Raw genomic sequence first — 21,859 nt, 5'->3', positions numbered from 1 at the left:
AATGAGGGGGTGCCTTAGGACCAAGATAGGCCTTGGGGGGGCATATAAGCGCTGCTCCCCCAGAAATACTCCTATGTCCAGGAGCGGGGGAGCAGCACGGCGAAAAGCGCTAAGAACACACGAGGTGGCCCCCGACGAGAGAGAACCACCACCAGAGCCTGCACGGCGCGGGACAAGGAGGGCGTCTGCCTCTCGTGACCGGGCGACCGAAGGGAGACACTGACACGACCGGAGCCTACCTGGTGTGCCCCCCCCCACGGCTAGAGCGCCGCGGCCGGAGTCCACCCGGCAGTGAAGGAAAGTACCACAACCGGAGCCCACCCGGTGTGCCCCCCGGCTCGAACGCCTTGGCCGAGGCGACCCGGCCAACAGGGTGAAAGGACCGCAACCGGAGCCTACCTGGGTCGGCCTGAGTAAGGAGCAGGACAACCGGAGCCCACCCGGCAGCCACAGGACAGGCGCTTACCCCGGGGGGCCTCGGCGGCGACTGCACGTCGTCGGAGGTAATACGATACCTGTTAGTTTGTCCTTGTACTGGACCAGAGCCCGCCCGACAGCCAAAGGGACAGGCGCTTACATCAGGGGGCCTCGGCGGCGGCTGCACGTCATCTGAGGGACTGCCGGCCCACCTCCAAGCTTCCCCGGCGTCAGGTCCGGAAGTCAGGCAGCAGCGTCCACACGGGCGCAGGGGAAAGCGGCAGGCGCCCCCTGGTGGCGAAAAGCGGCATTGCAGGCAAAACTCGAGGTCTGTGAAATAAGCCTCGGACAGCTTAAGGGGGCAGTTCTTGGTGCATATCTGAACGGCGGCTGCACCCCGCTACCACGGATCGGCCAACAGGGGGGCTTGGCGTGCAACGGCTGGCAGCAGCCCCCCGCCCAACCCATAAGAGGCACGGAATTGGAACAGGGGCGACCCAACCAAGAGAAATGCCCAAGAAAAGCGGCGCACGCAAAGGCCAGGATGACCTGAGTGACCTGCTCAGGAGGGTGCGCGCGGCATCAGAGAAACACGCGAGGGATGGTTGCAAGAACATCTGGGCCGTGACGCAGGTGAAAGCGGAGCAACCGAGCCACCCGCGGCCAAAAGGAGCAAGAGGGCCCCTGACAACAGACACACCAGGAACCTACGCAAGGCCATCGCCAGGCCCCGCAGCGCTGACCAGGGCAACAGGATTGGCCAGCCTCATTCCCCTAGCAGTGAAAGAGCGAATATGGCGCAAAGAGTTCATAGATATCTTCTCTCTCCTGGAGATACAGTTAGAGGGGCTAGATCTTACCACATGCAACAAAAAGGAGGAAGACAGGAGGGAGAGGAGAAGGGAGCGGAAGGAGCGCACATTCGACAATTGGCTAGACGCCTTTCGCATTATGGCGTGCATAATAGTCGAGAAGTTCCCTCACTGCGCGGCCGACTTATGGCTGTACGAGGCAAACATTCACAATGCACAAAGGCAGTGAACATGCACATCGGTGGGATACCCATGGAGATGATTGCGGACAGCGGGGCACCAATCTCCATCATACAGAGACGAGTATGGGAGGAAAGGTTTGTATCCAAGACTGAGGAGAAACTACACCCGATGGATTTAAGACCTGTTACGTACACAGGACAAAGAATTCCCATGTTGGGGTACTGCCCTCTCCTGTTTGAGTTCAGGGGCCGCCACGCCAATTGCAAGTTGTACATCGCGGAGAAGGGCCCTTCAGTACTGAGCTGGAAGGACCAAGGAGCGTTGGGAATACAATCAACCCGGGAGGCATTGAAAAAATCCTACTAATGGACATGGAAGGGAAGGACTACGTGGAGTCATGGCATAGGGCTTACCCCAAAGTCTTCAATGGACAAATTGGAGAACTGACAAAGTACAAGCACCTCATAAAGCTGAAGGAGGGAGCTAAACCTGTAGTTCACAAGGTGAGGAACATCCCGTTCCGATGCAGAGAAGCAGTGCAAATGGAACTGGACAGGCTGGAAAAAGAAGGAGTGATCAGAGCCATAGAGAGCGCGGAGTGGCTTTCACCTCTGGTGGTAGCCCAGAAACCCAATGGTAAAGTACGGCTGTGTGTCGATCTCAGGGAACTGAATAAGAACATCGTTATTGACAAATTTCCCCTGCCCCGAATAAACGAGATGCTGGAGAAGACTAAGGACATCAAGTGGTTCTCCACAGTGGACTTATCGTCAGCCTACCACCAAGTAAGACTACATCCTTCATGCAGCCATCTCACGTCTTTCATTACGCCCTTCGGCTGCTATGAATTTGTGAGAATGCCGTTTGGCCTGCCCTCAGCGGCTGCGGTCTTTCAGAAGATGATGCACAGACTACTGAAGAACGTGGAGGATGTGCAGTTCTTCCAAGACGACATCTTAGTAATGGGAAGAACCAAACAGGACCACAACGAGAAACTACACAAAGTGCTGCGCACGTTGCAGGACAATGGTCTAACGGCGGAATGGTCAAAGTGCAAATTTGGAGTGCAGTCCGTCACGTACCTAGGTCACGAGGTGAGCGAAAGAGGGATTGAGTCGAAAAGGGCCAACATGAAAGCAATTCTGGATGCTCCTAATCCCAACAAGAAGGAGGATGTTCGGTCATTCCTGGGAATGGCCGAATACTACAGCAAGTTCATTCCCCACTTTGCCACCAAAACACATCTCCTACGCCAGCTACTGAAGAAAAAGAACACGTTCCTATGGACCCAGGAGGAACAAAACGAATTTGACACCCTTAAACGTGAGATGAGTGCTACCATACCCTTGAAGGGGGTTGACCCTAATGCAGAATCCCTTCTCACAACGGATGCCAGTGACCGTGGCCTAGGAGCAGTACTCATGCAGAGGTCAGAGAAGGGGGAAACATCGACAGTCAGCTTATCCTCCAGGTCACTCGCGTCCAACGAGGAAAGGTTTAGCGTCATTGAAAAAGAGATGCTAGCGGTGGTATGGGCAATGGAAAGATTTAGGCGGTATTTGTGGGGAGCGAAATTCCTAGTGAGAACGGACCACAAACCACTGGTCAAGGTACTGACTTCAAGCGGCCATGCTCATGCGACCCCAAGAATTGCAAAAGTGACTCTGCGGCTTTTGGACTTTGTGTATGATGTGGAGCATATTCCGGGGCCGCAAAACAAAGTGGCGGACTTTCACAGCAGAGCAGCGGCCATGGAGAGGGCGGACAACCAAGAGAAACCGAGATGGGAAGGATATGTAGTAGCCACCATCCAGGATACAGAGAAAGTGATCAGTGCCCAGGAATGGGAAGTAGCATACAAAGAAGACGTCGACTTGGAGGCCATCAAAGGGTACGTGGTCCACGGGTGGCCAGAAAAGAGACACCTCAAGGAAGAACTTAGGAAGTACTGGGAAGTCAGAGATGAACTGTCACTAGCGGAGAACCCGACATTCCTCCTGAGAGGTGATAAGGTGATCCCACCGCAAAACATACTGGATCATTTGATGACTTTACTGCACGAAGGGCATCAGGGATTCACAAAGACCAAGGCCCTCGCCAGGCAAGCGTACTGGTGGCCGGCCATAGATGCTCAGATGGAACGATATGTACGACAGTGTGAATCATGTGCCAAGGCAGACAAATCTCAGAGCATGTTAAGGCCACCGCTGGGAAAATTCCCAGTGCCCGATGGACCGTGGGAGATGGTATCTGTCGACATTATGGGCCCTATCCTCAACAGAGCAGGAACACAGAAGTATGCGGTAGTCCTCATCGACAAGTATTCCAAATGGCCGGAGGTAGAGGTGATGGAGAATGTGGACACGGAGGCGGTGGTGAACTTCTTACGCACCACGTTTGTCAGAGAAGGAATCCCAAAGGTCATCACGTGCGATAATGGACCACAATTCACCTCAGCAAAGTGGGAAGCCTTCACAGCCAGAAACGGGATAGAAGTTAAACATACGCCCATCTACCATCCCGCGGGAAACGGCCAGGTGGAGCGTTTCAATCGAGTGTTGATGGGCACCATTCAAGCGGCCATCAACGATGGGCAGGACTGGGAAAAGGAACTGGAGAAGATGATCTGGGCCTATCGGATTACCCCTGGAAGCACGGGTTACAGTCCATTCAAGGTGTTGAGAGGAAGAGAAGCTTTTACTAAGGACAACACGGCGTGGAGGAAACTTCTAGTGCAAAGTAAATGGTCACCTGCCGTCGTCAGAAGGAATCTGGAGAAGGCTCAAGAAGTGTACACCAAACACTTTAATAAGAGACGTAACGTTCAAGGAGTAGAACTGGAGAAGGGCGACTGGGTAAGAGTGAAGCTGGCTATCCTCAACAAGAAAGGGGAAAGCAAATTTTCGCCACCACTGCAAGTGCTGGAACCCCACGCCAGGTCCGCCCTACTCAGTGATGGGAAGGTGTGGTCACTGGACAGAATGGCCAAATGTAGCAAGATCCTGAAGTGGGGAGAGGAGACAGAGGAAGGAGCAGGGTATGTAGGAGATGAAGGTGAAGAAGGAAGTAGTGGAAAGCGAAACGAGGATGTAGAAGAAGGAGTGCAGCAAGTGGAAGAAAGCAACGGAGAAGGTGTGAACGAAGGAGCGAGGGGCTGGTGCAAGGAAGAACATAGTGAGGACGTGATGGACAGAGAAAGGAAAGGCGCAGGAAGAAGGTTGGACAGAACGGAACCGGAGGAAGATTGAGGAGTTGGAGTGATGAAAACCAGAGCTGGGAGAACGGTAAAGGTACCTGAGAAGTTCAAAGACTTGAACTGGAAGTAAGGACTAGAGATGTATTGTTTTGTTATTGCATAAAGGTGGGAGATATGTGGTAGCGGTCTAGTGTTCCGTCCCCGGAACAGGAAGAGACGCACCGGAAGCGGAAGGCGGCCATCTTGGTAATTGGCGCCGACCGCTGCAGTGAAAGTAACGGCTCCCGGTGCTCCGGGAATAAAGATTGGTTGGTTGTGTATTCCTTGTCTGGTGTTTTTGAGTGACAGGGCTAGGGGATTCCAAGAGACAGAATGAGTCAGCCCAGTGGTGAATAGAGAGATCTGCATCTAGATGGGTGGGAGGAGTTGCGCCTGGGAAATGAAGAGGGCTGTGCCTGTCTTCCACAATGCTGGCTCTACCCCCTGTGGTGCAGCTGATGTCTCTGCCCTGCACTGTGAAAGAAGAGAAGGAATCATGTCAACAAAGTGCTCCAGGGCTCTGCTTTCCCTCCACAATACTGGCTCCACCTCCTGTGGGGCGTCTGATGTTTCTGCCCTGCACTGTGAAAGGAAAGAAGGAGTCTTGTCAACAGAGTGCTTCAGAACTGGTTTGGACTGGGCAAAGGCCCCTCTGCCCCCAGAGGACAAATGATTTTGGAGTATAAATATTAGGACCCTGATCCCAAGAAATTAGATCACTTTTGGACTACAAGAAGAAACCTTTACTGAGACGAGGAACCTAAAGAAACTGAGGGGAGAGACTATCCTTAAGCTGAAGGGCTGCTTGGGGGATTGTCCTGCAGTGGTTGCCTGACTGCCAAAGGTAGGAGAAAGGAACTTTGTGTACTCTGCTTTCAACTTGTGAAGGATCTCCAAGGGCTTGGATTAGAGCTTTCCTCCTGCTGAAGTTTCAGGGACAGCAGACTTCAACCCCCAGCTCCCCAGAGTTCTTTGGAAGTGCCTGCTGCTGTTTTGGGCCTTCTGAGGGACTGCGTGTCGCAAGGAGCTGGAAGCGCGACTCAACGAGGAAGAAGCGTGTCGCCGTCGCTGCTGCTGCCGTCGCATCGTGAATGTCGGCACTGTAACTGTCGTATTGCACCGCATCGAGAGAAGTGTCTTGCAACAAGGAAGAAGCGTGTCGCCATCGCTGCTGCTGCAGTCACATCTTGAATGTCGGCGCTGTAGCTGTCGTATTGCACTGCATCGAGGAAAGCGCCTCGCATCTCTCAGAGAAGCGCGCTGCCGTCATAGCTGCTGCCGTCGCATCTTGGATGTCGCTGCTGTAGTTGTCGCATTGTGCGGAAGCTTCTCGCAAACGTCAGAGAAGAGTGTCGCAGCTTAAGCTGTTGCCGTCGCATCGCCGAACAAGGGTGTCGCCGCTGCAGCTGACACATCGAATCGAGACTTCTCGCATCATCGGAGAAGCGTGCAGCATCTGGAAGATCTTCACGTCTTTATTTCTTAGCACCGGAACTTTGCCACACTTCCATCGCTGCAACATTGCTTGTTGTGGAAGCGCAAAGCATCGTAAGGTACATTGACCCAAAGAGTTGCATCTTAAGAACTGAACTGAACTAAGCTAAAACTACCATCTTAAGTATAGTATTGTGTATTTTTGTTGTTTATGTTCTTGTGTTAAATCTATATAAATAATACTTATTTTTAATGTACAACTGTGTGGTGTCCATCTGCAGTGTTGTCACTGGGTTACTGTATGTGGACAGAAATGCTTTACACACTGCCTCTGAGATAAACCTGTCTGCTCATTCCAAGCTACCAAGGGGGTGAGCAGGGGTTATTTTAGGAGGGTACCCCTTACCCTGACTAGAGGCAAGGGTCCCTATTTGTCAAAGTTCCTACCTGTGCCAACTAGAGACCCCTAAATCTAACAGCACCGCTTTAAAGAACACTGCATCTTGATGCAGTAACAGACAACAAACCACCTACCTCTGAAATCACTGGTCAACTTTATCCTTTCCTTTGACCATGTACATCATTCTGCATTTGGGAAGGTTTGTGTTATATAAATATCACATGCATACAAACATTTTTAGCAGGGGCATCTGGCAATAAATAAAATAACACATACCTTGCTGCTGCCAGATCCAGAGTCTCTGCTCCTGCTCTCCTGTGTCTGATTCCAGGTCGGAAAAGGAGGCAGGCAGGCAGGCTCCCACCCCTAAGCCAATCACAACACTGCAATGCAGCATTGTGATTGGTATGAGCACGGGAGGGGTGGGCATGTTATCCATGCAGGCTGCAATGTAGCCTGCATGGATTGTACTCTCCTCCCCTGCTTTTCAGCTCCCCCCCCCTCAAGCTGCAGCAACAGGAAAACAATCATAATAACATTATGTTATTATCATTTCATTTTTTCCTTTCTTTTCCAGCTTGAAGGCAGTGGGGTGTTCCTCCTTAGAGGAGGAGCTGCCACTGATTGTTAGCAAGTTTATAAAAGTGTGTTAGTGGATTTGAATCTAAATGAGAGATATGAAAGAATCCAAATGATGAGTTGCCACAAGCATTAGGAGTTAGCATTTGAAAGTATAGGAGGATTAAAGTAGAGTGTTTGAAGCACACATAAAGTCTAACAACACTCATACTGCTTCATAGTAAAATAATTCTGCAAATCGTTGCTTCCTTTTTTGTGACTACCCTTTTAAATCAGCTAGTCAATTTCGATTAACCTTATCAACGTTATTACTGTTTTGTATCTTGCTTTTCAAAAACCATATAAATAGCAATATCAATGAAAACCATTCTTGCCAAAACAGCAGTCACTTGCCTCCATCCTAGCTGCTTTCTTTCGTTGATTTGATGTAAACAGTTTAAGTTCGTCCAACTCTTTGTCCAAAAATTTTTGCCAGCTCTGGAGGGTTCTCTGTTAGACAAAAAGATAGCACTTAAGGGTAACACTTTTTTTAGAGCTCTCACTCAGAATACATATTTGTCATTGAGTAACACAACACTTTAAAATCTCAGTGGATATAAAGGTGTTTGCAAATTGAGATGGGTGATGATAGTTATAGGATCTAGTCTGCTTACTGGCAGCAAGAGTGGGCATCATTATCCATAGAGGTCTGTGTGCTGGAGGTAAAAGTATGCAGTGATATCACTGAGCAGATATGGACCATTGTACAGAGCAACAATGGAAAGATCTCATTGTTGTAAGGAGGTCACCTATGGATGAACTGGACAAAGGTCCATGTTCTTCCAGCAATCTCACCACTTCCATACTACCCAATCAGACCTCATGTAAGGTCCGTCCAACCTGATACCTCAGACAGACAGGCCCTCAGAGAAATGGCAGCAGCAGCTGAGTTATGAGACAGGTTAAAGAGCAACTGGGTGTTGCCAGCGTAAGATATTATTTCAAGGTCATGTCGCACAATGATGTCAGACAGGGGTTGCATATACAGATTAAAGAAAGTAGGGCTCAATGATGAGCCCTGTGGAACTCCCTGAGGCAAAGGATCACATTTAGAACAGAAAGGCTTTTGAAGGACCTGAAATGTACAATTTCCCAGAAAAGATGCCAGACAACCCAGGGCTTTATGGCCGACACCGTAACTCCAAAGCTGCACTAGAAGGTGGCCATGGCACACAGTGTTGAAGGCCACACATAGGTCCAATAGCAGTAAAGCTGTGGTGTCTCCATTGTACATCATCTGGCGTTTAGATTCAGAGGCTAAAAGAAGAGCAGACTCTGTGCTGTAACAGGGGTGAAAACCAGACTTAGTATTATGGAGGAGATCCCTTTCATCAAAAAAACCTGACAAGTGCTGAGTTGATACACTTTTCAGCCACTCCAAGGAAGTAAGGAGAGAGATGGGCCTATAGTTTTCTGGCTTTATGTCTGACTGTATTTCTTTTTATTTTGTTAAACTTTATTTACCTTTTTCAATAGTACAGTATGTATCATATATCCAACGGACCAGTAACTTACATATGAAATACTTTACATGGTTCAATAGATAGTGACTATTCATTTACTCAAGCGTTTATCTGTGATGGTAGGCAGACCATGCACCTTGTCGCTCAAACCCAGATTTAATCCGTTTTTCGTTGCTCAGTTGTTAGATTTGGGGATCTCTGGTTGGCACAGGTAGGTACTTGTGACAAACAGGGACCCTCTCCTCTAGTCAGGGAAAGGGGATTACACACCTAAAATAACCCCTGCTCACCCTCTAGGTTGCGTGATGCGAGCAGTCCGGGCTTATTTCAGAGGCGTTGTAAGTTAAGCAGTTGTGACCACATACAGTAACCCAGTGACAACACTACAAATGGACACCACACCGGTTCTATATAAAAAATAGGAAGACTTTATATAGAGTTACCACAAGACCATAAATGACAAAAATACACACCATGATTACTTCAAGATGTTAGATTTAAGCTTAGTTCAGTTCAGTTCTTAGATGCGACACTCTGCGTCAATGTACCTTAAGTTGCGTTGCACTTCCATGACAAGTAATGTCGCAGGGATGGGAAATGCGGCAAAGTTCAGATACAAAGAAATAAAGACATGAAGATTTTCCATATTTGGCACGCTTCTCGGGGATGCGAGAAGCTCTCGGTTCAATGCAAGGACTGCAGCGGCGACACCCTTGCGATGCGACGGCAGCAGCTCCAGCGGCGACGCTCTTCTCCATGATGCGTGACGCTTCCGCTCGATGCGACAAATACAGCGGCGACATCCAAGATGCGACGGCGGCGTGCCTCTCGGGGATGCGAGGTGCTCTTGGTCGATGCGGTGCAATGCAACAGTTCCAGTGGCGACACCCTCCTTCTTCGGAGTTGCGACGGCAGGCACAGCGATGGCGACACGCTCCGACCTCATCGCAAGATTCTTCTCCTGATGCGGTGCGGTGCGACAAACACAGCAGCGACACCCTACTTCTTCGGAGTTGCGACGGAAGCAGCAGCGACGGCGACACGCTTCCTCTTCGTTGTGACACGCTTCTCTCCGATGCGGTGCAGTGCGACAGTTCCAGTGGCGACACCCTCTTTTCTCCGGAGTTGCGACAGCAGGCACAGCGACACACTTCTTCTCATTGAGTCACGCATCCAGCTCCTTGCGACACGCAGTTCCTCGGAAGGCCCAAAACAGCAGCAGGCACTTCCAAAAGAAGTCTGTTGTCCCAGAGACTTCAGCAGGAGGCAACCTCTTTTCCAAGCCCTTAGAGATCCTTCACAAGTTGAAAGCAAAGTTACAAAGTTCCTTTCTCCTTCCTTTGGCAGTAAGGCAACCACTGCAGGCCAATCCCCCAAGCAGCACTTCAGCTTGGGAATAGTCTCTCCTCAGTTTCCTCCAGTTCCTTTCCTCAGTAAAGGTTTCTTCTTGTAGTCCAAAAGTGATCTAATTTCATGGGATCAGGGTCCCAATTTTTATACCCAGAACTCCTTTGTTCTCTGAGGGGATAGGGGCCTTTGCCCAGTCCAAACCAGTTCTGAAGCACTCTGTTTACCAGACTTCTCCTTTCCTTTCACAGTGCAGGGCATGTACATCAGACGCCCCATAGGAGGTGGAGCCAGCATTTTGGAAGGCAAGTTCAGTCCTGGAGCACTCTGTTGACAAAACTCCTTCTTCTTCTTTCAGTGTGCAGGGCAGAGACATCAGCCGCTCCCCAGGGGGTGGAGTCAGCATTGTGGAAGGCAGGCACAGCCCTATTCAGAGTTCAGGTGCACTCCTCCCTCCCATCAAGATGCAGATCTCTCTATTCACCACTGGGTGACTTCTCCTGGAATTCCCCAGCCCTGTCACTCACAGAAACCCGACATAGGAATACACAAACTAGCAGAGGCAGGTTTGAATGGTTAGACAAGCAAATACCTACTTTCTAAAAGTGGTATTTGCAAACACAGAATATTAAAATAAACTTTACTAAAAGATGTATTATTATTCTGAGTTCAGGCATGCTAAACTCGAATTTCTACCATGTTCTCTGAGCCTGTAAGGATTATAAAATGTAACAATTCTAACAGCCCATTCTGACCTATGGAGAACAGGTAGCCTAGCATTAGTGAAAAACGAAAATGGCTGTAATTCACTATTAGGACATGCCACACACATCAGGGCTTGCCCTACCTTATACTTACAATGCCTGCCCGTGTGCCTACCATAGGGGTGACTGATATGAAGAAAAGGGAAGGTTTAAGGACTGGCAAGTGGGTGCACTTGCCCAGTCAGCATGACAGTACCAGACTGCATGCAGACTCTGCAATGGCAGATCTCAGACACATTTTACAAGGCTGCTTCTGTGGGTGGCACAACCAGTGCTGCAGGCCCACCAGCAGCATTTGGATTACACGCCCTGGCACACTCAGTGCACTAGACTAGGGTCTGACAAGTAAACCAAAATAGCCAAACATGGAATCACTAATCCATACATCAATTTACAATAGGGAGCACTTGCACTGTGGCACTGGATAGCAGTGGCACAGTGCCCAAAGCAACTAACACCAGCAAAAATACATGAGGCAACAGCAAAAATGGAACGGAGAACCACACCAATGGTGCCAGGTCTAACATGTTTCCCCTCCAGCTGAAAAGTGGGGAGAACTCCTGGGAGTTCTCTTCACTAAGGCTCACACACTTTCTACAATACAAAAATAATTTACAAATAGGCTGAAAAAACTTGTCTATGGCACTATCGGAGATATGATTTATATTGAACCGTATTGAATTGTTGGTATTTTTGTATTGTAGAAAGTGTGTGAGAGTGACTGTGATTGTTTGTGATTCACAACTGAGTGTATGTGTGAGTGTAGGTTGGGGATTGTTTTAAATGTATATAATGTGTTCCATATTTTGTATGTCATATGTTTTTTCAAACTGAAAAAAAAAGAGATTCAGAAAAAAACTAAAAACTTAAAAACCTTTAAATGAATAAATAGAATCAATAAAATTGAAGATTCATTCAAGAGATATTGATCTCCTCACTTTGTGTTTAAATCGATTGTGAGATGCTAAGATAGTGAGAATCATTCAAGGGCAGCATTGGCGTTCACCATTAAAGTGAAAGCACGGCATGAAGAGGTTGTATCCTCCCCAAAAACATTTGTTCACATACAAATGTTTTTTTTTTGGTTAAAGCACCCCATGCCATGCTTTCACTTTAATGTTGGCCATGCCCCTTTCTTTAGACATAGCTTGCTGTAACCTGAATAATGCGGCAGCTTCTAAAGAAAGGAGTGCGGCTACACAATATACTTACAGCCATTTTAAAGTGCTCAATATCCGTATTTGATGTAAAGAAAGTTCATGAAGTAAAATACTTTTTACGCACTTTGGAGCAGCATACCCTAGCACGACAGTCACCAAGGTCACAGGACCCTTGAGCAAGGTGGCTCTAGGGCGGTGCGACTGCACCGGGCGCTGACTTTGGGTGGGGTGAGATGCTTGCAAGTATATTATATTTCTAAAAGCACTTGCTGCCTCCTTCCTGGCCTCCAGCAATTTTGGGCAACAATAAAAATATCATGATAACTCCAATGATTAATGTCCTAGAGAGAGATGGAGTTTTGTCAAGTGGATGTTTTAGACTCATGGAAAGGTAGCGTAGAGGGCTAATTTACCTGCTGCAAAGAACATGTACTATTTAGATCACAAAGTGCACATAATGTAAATGGATCAGTGGGTACTGCTTTTGTCAGTGAAATTATTTTGGTAGTTGCAGTTTATATGTCAAAATCCTAACATAAAACAGTGAGCTATTAACTGTCATCTAGGAGCTGCATGTCTATTTATCCTAATGTTGCAAAAAGAGTTCAGTTGAATAGAAATCAGTTCTGGTTATGAAAGAGAACCCCCAATCATGGTATTACATTCCAAATTCAATGGGTTTCTCCAGACCAATCACTATTAAACTACACTGCCTACTAGTATGGGTGTCATGTGACTCCTACACCTTGTAGTCCTTTGTCTTATGGAACATTACCTATACAGAGATTTACACACATATGATTTATTATCTCTGTGTAATGAGTGTGATGTAAAGTATTTTGACACCCTACACTGGTATCAGTGGTGTTGTAAATCAAGTTAAATTCATCTGAGAGAGTGTGGGTATGGAGACTTGAGGGGCACTGTTAAAGGGTGGTAGTGAGGGAATCAGACTTCAAACATTGTCGCACAGGGCTCCACCAGCGCTAAAGCCGGCCCTGCCCTTCAGGCCAGGCCACCTAACCCATTGGTCACTCCATTGGCCTTATTTCAGCAGTAGTAGCTGCAACTCACCAAGTATCGGCAGTGCAGGATTTGCACGCATACCAAACTAAGTTCACAAACTTCATTGTCTCTGCTTCATGCACAAGCACTTTTAAAATGTGCTGCCTGCTTTGGGGCCACTGGAATTATGCAGCAATGGAGGACACAAATGATGCCGCATTGTTGTCTAAAATATGCCGCAAAAAAAAGGCTGCAGCGTAATGCAGTATATTTTCTGATACTTTATTATTTTTACAGATGGTAAGTCTTTGGAAAAATGTTGCCTTATTAGTACCAGTGTAACATACAAATCCAGCAGTGACAAAGGTGATCAGTTAACTTTTGCAAAGGGCCGTCCACCTCGCAGAAACACTAGTCAGATTCCTTAGTAACATTTGATCGAGCTATGGGGCCAGATCAAACAGTATATAGTACAGACTGGTTGGTATAGATTTGTACAGCTGGGAACTGCAGCACTAAGCACGGCCGAGGGAAAGGGGGAGGGTTACAATGCAACGTACAGCCCGGCCTACGGGCTGTGATTCTACCGCTCACAGCAGTGGTCCAGGCCCAGTACCGCCACACACAGCCTCGCGCCAGAGCTCCAGATGAGGTACAGAATTACACCGCCTGTCTGGGGCTGCGGTGTGGGGTGTATGGCTGATCCCAGAGCAGGGTAGTCATACCAAAAATATAACCCTATTCAGCAGGGCCCAGTATAGGATCCGAGGGCTGGGGTGTACCCAGAAGGGTGTTGCACAGCCCCGAGAGTCCAGACTAGCCATCTGTAGTCTGGTGCCAGTGTAAAGAATGATCATGCTGTCCGAAGCACGCAGCATAGCACCCTGCGAGTCCAGTATAGTTCTGCGATATAAAGCCTGGTCCCACAGCTAGCGCTCAGATACTGTAGCACATGGCACAGCCTGGGGGGCACAGGATAGCCTTGTATCAATCAATCAATCAATCAAAGACATTTATAGAGCGCACTACTTACCCGTAGGGTCTCAAGGCGCTGGGGGGGGAGGGGGTGCCGTTACTGCTCGAACAGCCAGGTCTTCAGCTTCTTCCTGAAGGAGAGGTGGTCTTGGGTCAGGCGCAGGTCGGGAGGGAGGGAGTTCCAGGTCTTGGCGGCCAGGTAGGAGAAGGACCTTCCTCCGGTTGTCGCTCTTCGGATGCGGGGGACGGCGGCGAGGGCGTGGTTGGCTGATCGGAGGTGGCGTTTGGGAGCGTAGAAGTTGATTCAGTTGTTGAGGTAGCTCGGGCCTTGGTCGTGTAGGGCTTTGTGTGCGTGGGTGAGGAGGCGGAAGGTGATTCTTTTGTTGACGGGGAGCCAATGCAGGTCTCTCAGATGTCCGGAGATGTGGCTGGTTCGTGGGATGTCGAGGATGAGTCTGGCTGAGGCGTTCTGGATCCGCTGGAGTCTCTTCTGGAGCTTGGCGGTGGTACCGGCGTAGAGGGCGTTGCCGTAGTCCAGTCGGCTGGTGACGAGGGCCTGGGTGACGGTCTTCCTGGTCTCGGTGGGGATCCACCAGAAGATCTTCCGTAGCATGCGTAGGATGTTGAAGCACGCCGAGGAGACGGCGTTGACTTGCCTGGTCATGGAGAGGGAGGAGTCCAGGATGAAGCCCAGGTTGCGTGCGTGGTCTGTCGGTTTGGGTGCGGTGCCCAGGGCGGGAGGCCACCAGGAGTCGTCCCAGGCGGAGGGCGACGAGCCCAGGATGAGGACCTCCGTCTTGTCTGAGTTCAGTTTCAGGCGGCTGGTCGTCATCCACTCGGCTACATCTATCATCCCTTCGTGCAGATTGGCTCTGGCCGCGGCGGGGTCTTTGGTCAGGGAGAGGATCAGCTGAGTTTCGTCGGCGTAGGAGATTATGTTGAGGTTGTGTTGGCGTGCGATGGCCGCGAGGGGGCTCATGTAGACGTTGAAGAGGGTGGGGCCTAGTCCCTGGATGGGGGGGTCCTGCAGTGCACCACATAATACTGCACAGACAGTCCAGTATAGCGCCAAGATGTGGCTAAACCAAGATGTAGCGCTTTGATACTAAAGTTTATGGATAAGGCAGAATCTGCAAGGATGCCCCTTTTCCTATGTTTCATTGATTACAAGGCCGCTTTCAACCATGTCAACTGCAACAGACTCTGGCTCAAACTGCAAACCTGGGGGCTGCCACAGCCCCTACTAAATTTGCTGATAAATCTGCACTCCGACACATGGGTACAGATAAAGTTGGGTAATGAGTCTTTCCTGTCAAGGCGTATACCAATGGAAAAAGGGCTGAAACAAGGATGCGTACTGGCACCCACACTTTTCAACTTCTTTATAGCTGACCTAGTCCCCCAATCAATTAGTTCCAACTCACATGCCCCAAAAATAGGAGACATACTGCTACTCTGTCTCCTATACACGGACAATATAGTCCTAATCAACCAAACAAAAGTAGGGCTTAAACATTTTTTAAATTCTACACAAGATTTCTTCAAAGCAAATGATTTATTGATAAATCTGGATAAAACAATAACCATGATGGTCGGCAAAAAAAGGAGACAACCAGCAGCTTGGTTCTGGGTGGAGACCAGAATTGAGGCCCCAGGGAATACACATACCTGGGAGTGAAGCTAGACAAAGGTGGCCGATTTTTGGTTCATAAGCACAGCATTAGGAACAAAGGCCTAGCGCTGGCTATCTCCTTAAAAACTTCAAACATCAAACTAAACAGACCATCGATTCTGCCTTGGTATAGGTAGCCCGTGCAAAGTTACTACCAATCACCTAAGGCAGCGAGGCACAGAAAGGAAGAGATGCCAAAATACTTGATGCCACAGTAACAACTGCATACAGGGTCATCTTCGGGCTACCTAAATGCACCTTGCCTGCACAAATCAGACTTGAAGGTGGAATACAGAAACAATTGATTGCAAGACAAAGGGCTTACATCATCACCTGGGACAAAGTGCCGAAAGCCCCCCAGGGAACTCTAAATGAACAGTTATGGAAGGAGATACAACTACACACTGCAACCCCTGCCACAGAGTATCTCAACAGCATCTTACACAACATGGGCCATACCCAGCTTTGGGAAACACCTACAACAACCACCACCTTTAAAAAACTAGTGTGGAAGACAGTGAAACATCTTTCATGGCTGGAGGACGAGGCTTCTTTATCAAAAAGGTTCCATGGATGGATGACTTTGAACACCTATGCAAAGCCTACAGCGCAAAACTACTTCAACCTGGGTTATGCAAAAAACATAAAAATCAGCTTCATGAAATATAGGCTCAGTCTGCTACCCTGCATACAGCACTTACCACCCTGGCTAAGGGAGAAAGTGGGCTCTACGTGCCGCTTATGCGGATCAGCAACAGAAGACCTGTTGCATATACTATGCTCCTGTAAAGAACTTTTAAAATAACGGAAGCAACTGCTAAAACTACACTTCAATTTATGAGGGGTTTGCAACAGGAGGCAAGCAGCACTGGCATGCTTTGCAACTACCGATCCACAACTGAACTGTCGTCTAGTAAGGTACCTGAGGTTATGCAAGCAGAAAATGCCAGTAATGCAACTATAAAAGAAGCTAGCTGCATGAAAGATAAGTAAGATTGCAAGGAGGAGGTGAGAAGAACTCCTCTATATTCATCGCTTTCACATGCACAGCTGCACTCTGTTTCCGGAGTCAAACTTCTCCTAACCAAACTAGGGCATAACCAGAGAAAGGAAGAAATACCTGGAATAAGGATTACCCCCTAGCGAACTAGAACTGACTTGCGGGACATTATAGACGTCGCAGTTATTGCCCCAAGCAGTGGACAGCATATTTAGTTGAAAACTACCTAGCTGTGGGAAAAAAGTACACACATAGCCTGACGCTTTACTCGCTGAAGTAGAGCAATGTTTTTAGAAATAATTTATAAATACAAGTAATGTGATTAAAGTAGTTTTATGTATGTACATTTCTGCTTTTAACTGAAATTCTTTTGTATTGCAATGGTTTTAATTACCTATGCAAAATAAAATAAATGGAAAATGAATCTGTGAGTCATTTGCCAAATTCCTCGCCTTGTAAAAGTCATCATCGTAATTTGCAAAGATATCGGTTATCACCTGGTCTGTGGTCCGATTGATGTCTACCTTTTTTATGCCACCCATCTTGTTTCACCCTCTTTCCTGCCTTACCACGCCAGGAGTCTCCTGGCTCTATCTCCGGTTTCGTATAGGTGACACCAACAGACCACGCATGCATCATCAGCATAATCCTCGACAGCCAGTTAACAATGGAACGATAAGTCGATGGAGTCACCTCCTCATGTTTCCACAACCTCTGCATGCTCCGCAGAATCATCAGATGGTTCACCATCAACACTAGAAAGACCACCAAACAGGCCCTTGTCACCAACCACCTAGACTATGGCAACTCTCTCTGCAATGGAATCTCTACCCAACTCCTCAAAAGACCCCAAACCATACAAAAGCCGCAGCCAGACTCATACTGGACCTCCCCAAATGGTCCCACATCACCCGCACCTCGGAGACCTCCACTGGCTCCCCATCCAGAAGAGATGCCATTTCAAGATCCTCAAGCATGCCTGCAAAGGACCAACCTGCATGAACCATCAACTGAACGTCCACCTGCCTGCAAGTCACCTAAACTCTGCCACACTCGCACACAAACTCTGGATCCATCGCAGCTGCATCGGGGGTGGCTCCTTCTCCTACATCACCACCAAGATCTGGAATACCCTACCCCTTCACCTCCGTACAGTCCCGTCCATGGTGGAGTTCAGAAAGAAGCACAAGACATGGCTTTTCGATAGATACGTCACCTCAGCACCCATATATTCCTAGGGGTGGCAGTGTGTACTCTACAAATACTGAGTGATTGGTTCCAAGAGACAGTTGACTACACCTGGTTCCCTCTGAAGGAGCCAAAAGGTGGAATGTGACAGCTATGTCCGAACTGGGCTTGCAGGCCATGTTGGCATGCTGGTTTCCACATGGTGGGATCCTGGCTCTGAAGACTACTTTCAGACCTGAATGGACCGCTATGACCCAACCATGCCTGATGGTCCCATTGCAGTAGCAGCATCTTTCTGTGTAGGGCTGGTTTGAAAATGTGTGCCTGGGCTGTTTGTGATTTCCAGCATGGCCATGGTGACAGCTGGCACTTTCACCCACTCAGTAGTAGGGGCTATGGGGTCAAATAACTCCACATCTTCATGTTGCTGTTAACTCTGAAGTCATGAAAAACTTGAGTAATTTTACCCGCGTTGAAGCCTGCATCAAATTTAAGACGCAGTGTTAGACCTGTCTGCTTCTGGGAAGACTCTAACCACCATGATTTATTTTTGTCCCCCTTAGCCTCCCAGACTTTCTATTTTTTATTTTTACATATGTCCATCAGGAGTTTTTTTAATGCTGTCAGGAGGCTAGGTGCTCCTTGGCGATGACGCCATTTTTCCCTCATAACCTGTGAGGCCTAGTCAGCCCCCTTGGAAATCTAGGGATCTCCAGAGATCTAAAATGGTGTCCACCAACTGCCATAACGGACACCACTGGAGGACAGGTCCATAGGTTAACATTAGGGAACTTTCTAGAATACACTAGAGGATTCTGCAGGTCTCAGGCCACCCTATATAAGGCCAGTGACCAGCAGCCATTTTGGGCTGACCAGAGTAGAGGAGTGAGGCAGTGGTGAGAGGAGGTGGACACACTGAGAGCAGCTAGTCTGTCACTGAGGCTGACAGTTACTTCAGAGGATTGTTCCCCCTTCAGCCTTTGACCGATCCCTCTCTCAAAGACATCAACTATTGATAAGGAAATCGAGCTACGTGAGAAGGAAGACTCTTCTTAATCAGCATTCCTGTAAAAACTGACAGGACCTTCCTTCTGAAATCTAATCCCATATCCCCTGCCCAGCGCTGCACCTACCAGGGTGTTGAGGCAGTGGTAGATCCCTGGAAGCGCCTTGGTGAGGTTGGAGGTCTGTGGCACCCTGACGACCTGTGGAGCGAGGGCGCCGTGTGTGGACATCCTTCCTGTGAAGCCCAAGTGAGAGGTGACTGGAGGGAAGCAGCGACGCTGCCCTGATCGGCATCGGGACCCCGGGGGCACCGGCCGCGTCAAAACGAAGAGATCGGCGCTTCCGCGCATGACCGGCAGCCAGACGCTTGTCGTGAGGCAGGAGGGGCCTATGATCGGGCAGGCCCAGGAGAGCAGCGTCACCAGTAGACCAGCGTCCTCCCTTCGAGTGAGTGCGGAGGCGGGAGAAGAGCGAGCGCTTCCGCGCATGCCCAGCGGGGTAGTGCGCCTGAGGAGAGCCGATCGCGTCTAGGAGGAAGCTGTCAGCGTCGGAGCTCCCCGTGTTCATCCCCCCTCCTGAGGAGGCAGAAGCGCCGCATCGGTCACCTCGGTGAAGCGCCTCGGTCTGAGGTAGGCTTCCCTGACACGCCTCGACAACTGCGGGAAGGCTTCCCCAGCACCGCGTGACCCGGGCAACACCAGCTGCATTGACCGGAACTTAAAAGTAAGCCGGGTAGAGAGGGTGTGGGAGGCGGAAGCATCGGGTGACTGAGAGCATCAAAGCGGGAAATCTTAAAGACAGGCAATTGACTTTTAAGCCGCCAGAATTACATATAAAGAAACCGAGTGACAGAACTGCCCAGTCCACGTAAAAATCTAGCTCCTAATGAGATAAGAGGGGGAGAGTGGAGTGCAGGGAGAATTACCAGGCTCACTAGGAAGAGCCCTTATATCCTGTTATTAACTAAGGAAGTAGAACCTTCACCATTAAGGTGCAACCTGTGAATTGATCAAAGGGGGAACATTGTTGATTCTGCTTTGTCTCCTTTTAGCCACATGGCTGGGGGTTTATGTTGAGAAGATCCACCCCTGTGGTAGAGGCCTGTTGAGTGAGAAGAAGGCTAAGAGCTGAGGGGTAATGTACACGCCTAAGAGTGGTTAAATAACATATTGAAACTGTAGAGTGCAAATCCCTAGCTGTAACCTCCTAGTGGAGTAGTGGGTTGTATTATAGACAGCCTCTTATCACAAATGTAATGTACCTGCAAATGTGTCTTTAAAAACATATTACTCTGCCAGACTGTATTTTGCCTTCCTGTAAAAATTATTAGTGAAGTGTCTTGTGTCCTAAGTAATTACAGAACCTAAATGTACCTTGGATTCTCAAACTCTGAGCAGGAAAAATATTGAAGAGTGATTTAAATTTCATGTAAATGTGTAATTTGATTGTCTTTTACCCCTGACTAAAAAGCATAACAAGAAGAGCATATTATTTTTATAAAAGGTAACGGTATTTTTGCAAACAAAGGTGTTGTGTCTTTATTTTAGTGGTTCATCACTGTGTTACTGTGGGTAAGCCTTGTAAGTACTTAGCCAACGCCGGGAGTTAGCTGTAGACCACTACTGTGCCAAGCTACCATATGTAGGCTTGGGTAATCTAGGTCCAACATAATTGGTGTTTCAGCGGTGGGATTGCGGATTTGTACTTACACTTACTTATTAGTAACGCAGTGCCAACCACGAGACCCCACCTGGAGTTTTCTCCCTGCGGCCCTCCTAATTTACAATTTTTGATTTTTCCAAATTGACTTCTGGCGGTGGGTGGAGGTTGACCTCAGGTCACTCTGTGGATTTCTCCTGTATAGTATTTTATACTTCAAATAAGAATGGAGATAAATGTGGAAGAGCTAGACAATTATACTGTGCCTCAATTGAAGGAATGGTGTCAGCAGCAGGGGGTGTTTTTCAAGAAAGGCGCCAGGAAAGTTGAGCTGCTGACCAGTATTCGGGCATGGGTAGAGGCTCATTCCGGGGAGGAGGTAGATCCTGAAGAGAGTGACAAGGACACTGTCCTGGAGACCACAACACTGTACCAGGCGGGAGGGGAGAACCTAGTAACAGGTCCTAGAACACCTTCTAGAGTGGGCAGTAGTGTGTCAGAGAGGGGCCTGACCGACGCCGAGTTGGAAGACAGGAGGGAGGAGAGGAGGATGAGAATAGAACTAGCCAGGATGGACATGGTGAGGGAGGAAAAGAGGTTGGAGCATGAGCGGACCATCAAGGAGATGGATTTGCAAGCCCTAAACTTACGTACCCCCAAACCAGAGAATGGTGGCAGCGATAACCAAACCAACACCCGAGAACCTAGACCGTACCTACCAAAAGACATAATGGCTTGTTATGTACCCAGTGACGACATTGCTAAATGGCTAGCCGCCTACGAGGTCTCGCTGAGGGCCCATGGGATTCTGGAAGTCCACTGGGGAGGTGGGTTATACAAATACATGCCCCCCACTGGCAGGGATACTTTGTTGGCCCTTGACTCGAGTGAACAGACCTATTATCCGGCTATGAAATTAGCGCTGCTCAAGAAGTTTGGGTTGACCCCTGAGAAATATAGACAAAAGTTCCGGGGCAGCTACAAGTTGGGCACACAAAACTGGGTAGATTTCTTGGACTACTCCAGGAAGGCCCTGGAGGGTTGGGTAAGAGGCAGCGAAGTAGGGGACTATGAGGGACTATATGACCTCATACTCAAGGAACACCTACTCGAGAAGTGTCTTCCCGAGCTAAGACAGCATCTGGTGGACAGCAAGCTGACCAGCCCCAGGAAGCTTGCTGAGGAGGCGGACATCTGGGTTAGTACCCGGGTGTCAACTAAGGGGACTGGAGGGAATTCCCAGAAGCAAGGACAGGGCGCCCCCCAGAAGAAAGAGGGAGGGGAAACTAAGAGGGAGTTCTCTAAAGGGCCACAAAATACTTCGCAAGGAAGGGGCAGAGGATTCATCCCCAAGAGTAACCCCCCTCGCAACCCTACCCCTGGCCAAAGCCAGCAGCCAAGGGTTGTTCATTGTTTTGAGTGTGGTGGTGTGGGACACTATAAAGGAGATGTGAGGTGCCCAAAAAGACCACCCCCTCCCACTGGAGGAAAAGCCCCGGGAATCACTAGTGTAGTGCTCGGG

The 21,859-nt window shown here is 48.8% G+C and overlaps 1 protein-coding gene across 2 annotated transcripts in view; it reads right to left on the bottom strand.

Moving 5' to 3' along the window:
- Positions 1-21,859, bottom strand: part of LOC147717694 (E3 ubiquitin-protein ligase TRIM39-like) — a 138,716-nt gene that overhangs the window by 100,613 nt on the left and 16,244 nt on the right. For both annotated transcript variants that reach the window (XM_086924482.1, XM_086924483.1), the window contains exon 2: positions 7,454-7,549. In XM_086924482.1, coding sequence (XP_086780608.1) covers positions 7,454-7,549 — 96 coding nt within the window. The remainder of the gene's footprint in view (positions 1-7,453; positions 7,550-21,859) is intronic.

This window comes from Lissotriton vulgaris, chromosome 5, assembly GCF_964263255.1.
Source record: "Lissotriton vulgaris chromosome 5, aLisVul1.2, whole genome shotgun sequence".
NCBI lineage: Eukaryota > Metazoa > Chordata > Amphibia > Caudata > Salamandridae > Lissotriton > Lissotriton vulgaris.
The sequence above is the reverse complement of the archived record's forward strand: the minus strand, read 5'-3'. Positions and strand labels throughout refer to the sequence as shown.